Here is a 6,000-nt window from a genome sequence, read left to right as displayed (position 1 = left end):
TCATCAACTAATATCTGCAGTTCTATGTCTAATAGGATATTTAGGGCTGGCCAAAATAGCAGTTTCTGGGCTCCGGATATTCCCCCGTCAGAATATCCGGAGCCTAATATTCCCCGTCTAATTTTCTGTCTATAATTAGAAAGAAAATCATTGTCCTTAAGAGCAGTATGAATGCTCTTTTGGGTGGAGAATTGAGCCATAAGAAATAACAAAAGCAAAAGCATTACCTCAGTTTTCACCTTATATAATGGAAAACTAAATTATTACACATAAATAATTTCTTTGTTTTTTCACAAGCTACGTTTGACTCCCTCCTACATTTGACTTCTTCCTGAAGACAGAGCTGTGCAAAGTCAACATCAAACCCTTGAAAAAAGAAAATCTTATTACCTCCGTCTGGACATGGGCTGCCTTCCCTAGTCGGGAGCCAATCGAATATGTTCTGATAAGAAAATCAATAATCTTATCATCAAGTTCATCTCAGTTAATCTCTTTGGTAGGCAGCATTCGTAGCCTCATTGACTGATGAAATCTATGCAACACAGGAACACCATCGATAAGCATCTTTATTGGGATACATACAATGTTTTACAGGTAGGACTTAAATAGTTGCAGTTTTGTACATTATCACAGACATAAAGTGCCACTTTAATCACCACACATCACTTAGCTGGGAGGGTACGACACAAAGCACGACAGTCAAATCAAGTCACAACGAGGATCATTTGTGGTGCAGATGGAAGAGGAAACCACACCGTTTGATGTTTCAAATCATTACACAAAGTAAAGATGTGATTATTAAAATGGAAAAGACCAATGTACACACAGTTCACACTCATCCACACGATAATACACTAACGCACATGCACAGGACGAGTTCAGCTTCTAGCGGCCACAGCTGGAGCCTGCTGCTGGTCAGTGGACTGCAGCTGTCTTCCCAGGTACTCCCTGTGAAAGAAAAACACAACCTTTTAGACTTCACTGCTCCAACTCAACGGGGAGTTGTGTCAAATTAAGGAAATTATGTTTTTTTTTTTTTTTTTTTTTTTAAGAAATGATTTGTCACTTTGGGAAATATGCTCAAATCTCTCTACATGAAACTACAGCCAGCAAACACGTTTCCAAGCTTAGCATAGAGGCTAGAAACAGGAGTTAACAGCTAACCCCTACATAAGAGAACAAAACCAATCCACCTTGAAAGCTTATGAATTAATGGCTATATTTTAAGCTTTAATTTGTACAAAACCTGAATGGTTAAAGCCTCTCTCCAGTCAATCTATAAACCTCTAAAACACATCTCTGTTTTAAAGTTACATATTCATATATATATTTTCCCCCATAATAGTCCCTTCCTGCTTAAACTGACTTACATATAACTCTATTGTTTCTACTAGGATGTGCGGATCTAGTTCCTGCCTCTCACTCACAGCAGCTCGAGCACACCAGCTCACCCATGACTCTGCTCAAACACTGTAAATATACTGTACACCACACAACTGCAAGTTGTACTCCTGGAGTAATTCAGTCACACATGCTCTAACCAGAAACTTAGTTTGAGGAAGAATAAAGATATAGAAAGCTCCAACCTGCAAGTTTACATGATTGGTTCCTTAGTCTTGTTACATACGACACTCTGCAGTCCTAATCTGAGCTTTGGGGCATGTTAACAAGGAAACAGCTTGATATTGTTTTGTGCCACATTATGGCTGCAATTGGGAGTTAATTCCATCTTCACTGAATCACAAGCAAGTCTTTATTAATTTTAATTAAAAGAATATATATATATACAATTGTAGGACACAGTGAAAAAGATGGCTGTCACATTCTTTGAGAGCTCAATTACTCTTGCTTGCTTTTTCCCAAAGAGTCAAAGATATATACATGGGTGACAAACTTGAGGAAAAACCTGAATATTGACCTCTACAGTGAGAGAATCTGGTGCCTTCGTTATGCTGTAGGGGGCATTTTATTGACTTGGTTTGGCTCTATTTGACACAATAGATGAAAAGATCACTGCAAATCAATGCAAAGTTGTCCTGAGCGATCACTTTCATTGTATAATGAAACATCATCTATCCTGATGGCAGTGGTCTCGTCCACAGGGCCTGAAAGGTCACCGAATGCTTGGATGAAACTGACTGATTTCACAGTCATCAGATCTCAAGCTAATTGAACACCTATGGGAGATTTTGGACCAACACGTTTGGCAACATTCCCCACCATCATTCTCAAAGCAACAAATGAGGGAATATGTTTTGGAAGAAGATGGTGGTACATGGTTGTAAACACCTCACTAAGATCTTTTATATTGCTTTTTCCTTTAACGTGCCTCCTGTCTGGTGTTTACAATGAAAATCTTCTCATTTAACCCTCCTGCTGTCTTCATTTACGGGCACCAAAAAATATTGTTTCCTTGTCATTAAAAAAATCCGAAAATTCAGCAAAAAAAATCCCCAAATTTCTGAAAATTTGCAAAACCTTCAGGAAGAAAATTCCAATAATTCCTTATAAGTTTCCCTTAAAAGTTTTATTTTTAAATTTTTTTTTCGAAAAATGAGTAAAAATCTTTCAAAAAAATCCTAAAAATACCTCAATTGATTACATATATATCAGTAGAACTTCAAATATTTTCTTTAAGAAAATTCATTAAAAAATCAACCAAAATCCGGCGAATTGATTTTTTTGCGAATGTTCTTAAGAAACATTTTTAACATTTATTTTTGTCTACCAAAAAACGTTCAAAGATTTCCCAAAAATGTTGAAAATATGGACATCAGAAGTTTCACTGTGAAAATATATATATATTTTTCCACATTTTCAAACTTTAAAACGGGTCAATTTTGACCCGCAGGACAACACGAGGGTTAAGAGGCTAGAATCAGTGAATGATTGCTATTTTGTAACAGTTTTCTTTTTTTAAATGACGGAAAAGATTAACTGATCACCACAATATCTATCAATTAATTTGCTAATTAAGACTAATCAAATCATTGTTTCACTGATTCAGCTCTGTGCATGTCTATTTGTTGGCAAAGAGAACTTTTGCAATGAATTAAAATACATCCAATTTGTGGCTAGTGAGCTTCAGAGGTACTAAAAAGGGTCTCATATTGTCCAACTACTCCTCTGATTAAATATATTCCTGTTTTAAGCCACTTGCTGGCTGGGTTGAAGAAGGACCTTTGTCATCTTGTGTTATAAAACCAAGTTCTGACAGGGTCTCTCATTTTAAGCTTCTGCCAGTTACTCTGAGCCAGACATGATGCAGTGCTGAAACATAACGACATTACTTTGAAAGGTCAGTGTTCCTCTTCAGGTTTCTTCTTGGCAGTAACATTTTCAGATATGCCATCAAGGCACTCACCTTATTGGCATCGGGAAAATAAAATGCCTCCCAGAAACCTAAAAATGGAAAAGGCCAGCAAAAGCTCCTTGTTGGATACGCAGACCCTCATCTTTCTATATATCCATCTATACAGAGCAGTGGTGCTCTTATGAAACCATTTCCTACTTCTGTTTTCACAGCATGGCATTTTCCATTATTAATATGAATAACAGCAGTGAGTTCACACAGCACAGAATGCTACAGTCAAAAAAAAAAAGCAACAAAGCTTTCTGTGTAACAGGAACTCAGTTTTTTTCCATGTTCTCTTCTACATTTTATGGCTCCACACTAGCACTTAAATGTTCATGTCTTTGTTAAATGCCAACCCCACCTTGATGAACAGGAAATATATTCCTGACAAATCAAGCTGATACATGCAGTGGGAATCATGTGGGAAAACTCAAGACTCATACTGGGAAATTTCACTGAATAGCACTCAGTTCATTTAAAAAAATAAATTTCAGCTGAAAATTCTGAAGCACATCACAACTGCTCAGCATTTCTGTCCTAAACATCAGTTTTTTGTGTTTAAACCAGTGATAAACATTAGTTAGTCTGTAAGTAGCACTTGTACATGTGTCAATTTAATGTACTGCCAGAACGTTCACAAAGGCACACGACAATAACTGGAACAATGACTGATGAAGGGCTTTGCAGCAAAGGCACTTTCTGCTGTACATCTCTGCAGCTGCTATATGAAGTAATACTTACACGGTGAAATGACTCTTGAAAGATAAATGCTGCACGACATTAGATGCATTTAAATCAGAGGCTTGATGAAGAACTAAACCATGTAACAAGACAAATTAATAAAGCAAAGTTTGCAGTGTGGTCCATTTTCCATATGCCTGAATAAATTCATGACAAAGAGTCAACATACTTTTTTGTGTTTAAAAGTCGAGTGTGTAATTCTAATTATATATATTTATTGGTCAGATTCAGTGAATATGTCTTTATGGTCCACTAGCTGTTTTTTCTGAAACAAAAAAAGCTGTGCGGAAACTCGTATGAACACAACCAGGAGAAAATTAGATGAAGAGTACATGTGGGGGTAGTGGAAGTGAGGGTTGCTAAACTTGCTAAATATTAACGATTTTTCTCTAGAATCACAGACTCCAGCTTTGATTTACATGTTGTTGATGGCCAAAGAAAATATCCAAGGAGCAAATTCAATGTGCTGAAATGCGACATTTATTCAATGATGGTTTTCTTTCAGTTTTCATTTGCAGTAACATCATTATTCAATCAATGTGAAGACTGAGGGTGAGAATGATTTAAGATATTAATGCCTTTACAATTACCTGAACAGCTTTGCATTTTTACTATCTTTGGTTTATACAAATTGTACTTTAAAATCAATTGGATTTTCTAGTCTTGACTGAAAAGAGGACTATATGAGTTAAAGAGCATTCGATCCCTTCAACGTCTAACCAAGGTCACTTTACAAGTCCTTCAGTTCTTTTACTCTATGCCTCTGGCTTGTTAAAGACCACCTCTGATGAATCAGTTTCCAGTTTGAGCATTTCTGACTGAATTACTCCAATATGACAACTTGCAATTGTGCAGTGTAGAGTAGTTTTACATAGAGTGGTGGGTAAGCTGGTGTGCTCCAGCTGAAGGGATGAATGAAGAGCTGGGGCTTTACAGATCTGCACATTCCAGAGGAAGCAAAAGTATTTTCTGTATTTAAATAAAATCTAAAGGCATCTTAAAGCAAGATGTGCTTTAAGTGCAGACTTTCAGCTTTATTTTGAAAGAATCAGGTGAACAGTGTAGGACTGACTACAAATTTTAGATGTGCCCTCCACCTTTTTAAGGGACCAGAAGTAATTGGACAAACCAACATAATCATTAAACTGTCACTTTTAATATTTGGTTGCAAATCCTTTGCAGTCAATGACAGCCTGAAGTCTGGAACCTGATGCTGGGTTTGGTCCCTGGTGATGCTCTGTCAGGCCTCTACTGCTGCTGTCTTCACTTCCTGCTTGTTCTTAGGGCATTTTCCCTTTCAGTTTTGTCTTCAGCAAGTGAAATGCATCCTCAATTGTATTCAAGGCAGGTGATAGATTTGGTAATGGCAGAACATTTCTCTTTGTTGCCTTAAAAACTCTTTGGTTACTTTCACAGTATACTTTGGGTCATTTTCCACCTGCACCATGAAGCACCATCCAATGAGTTCTGAAGCATCTGGCTGAATATGAACAGACAATATTTCCAAACCACTTCAGAGTTCATCCTGCTGCTTTTGTCAGCAGTCACATCATCAATAAATAGAAGAGAAACAGTTCCATTGGCAGTCATACATGCTCACACCATTCCACTACCATCACCATGCTTCACTGATGAACTGGTTTGCTTTGGATCTTGAGCAGTTCCTTCCCTTCTCCAGACTCTTCTCTTCCCATCATTCTGCTAGAAGTTGATCTTTGACTCATCTGTTCATAGGATGTTGTTCCAGAGCTGCACAGGCTCTTTTAGATGTTTTTTTTGGCAAACTCCAATCTGGCCTTCCTGTTTTTGAGGCTCACCAAAGGTTTACACCTTGTGGTGATCCCTCTGTTTTCACTCTGGTGAAGTCTTCCTTAATTGTTGACTTTTACCTCCTGGAGAGTGTT

General features: G+C 37.4%; 1 protein-coding gene across 2 annotated transcripts in view; it reads right to left on the bottom strand.

The window, feature by feature from the left end:
• Window positions 1–548: 548 nt before the first annotated feature.
• The window catches only part of atp6v1h (ATPase H+ transporting V1 subunit H), a 29,780-nt gene continuing 24,328 nt past the window's right edge, over window positions 549–6,000 (bottom strand). For both annotated transcript variants that reach the window (XM_023286846.3, XM_055014702.1), the window contains one exon: window positions 549–948. In XM_023286846.3, coding sequence (XP_023142614.1) covers window positions 879–948 — 70 coding nt within the window. In that variant the 3' untranslated portion in view covers window positions 549–878. The remainder of the gene's footprint in view (window positions 949–6,000) is intronic.

This window comes from Amphiprion ocellaris, chromosome 10 (assembly GCF_022539595.1).
Source record: "Amphiprion ocellaris isolate individual 3 ecotype Okinawa chromosome 10, ASM2253959v1, whole genome shotgun sequence".
Classification (NCBI taxonomy): domain Eukaryota; kingdom Metazoa; phylum Chordata; class Actinopteri; family Pomacentridae; genus Amphiprion; species Amphiprion ocellaris.
The sequence above is the reverse complement of the archived record's forward strand: the minus strand, read 5'-3'. Positions and strand labels throughout refer to the sequence as shown.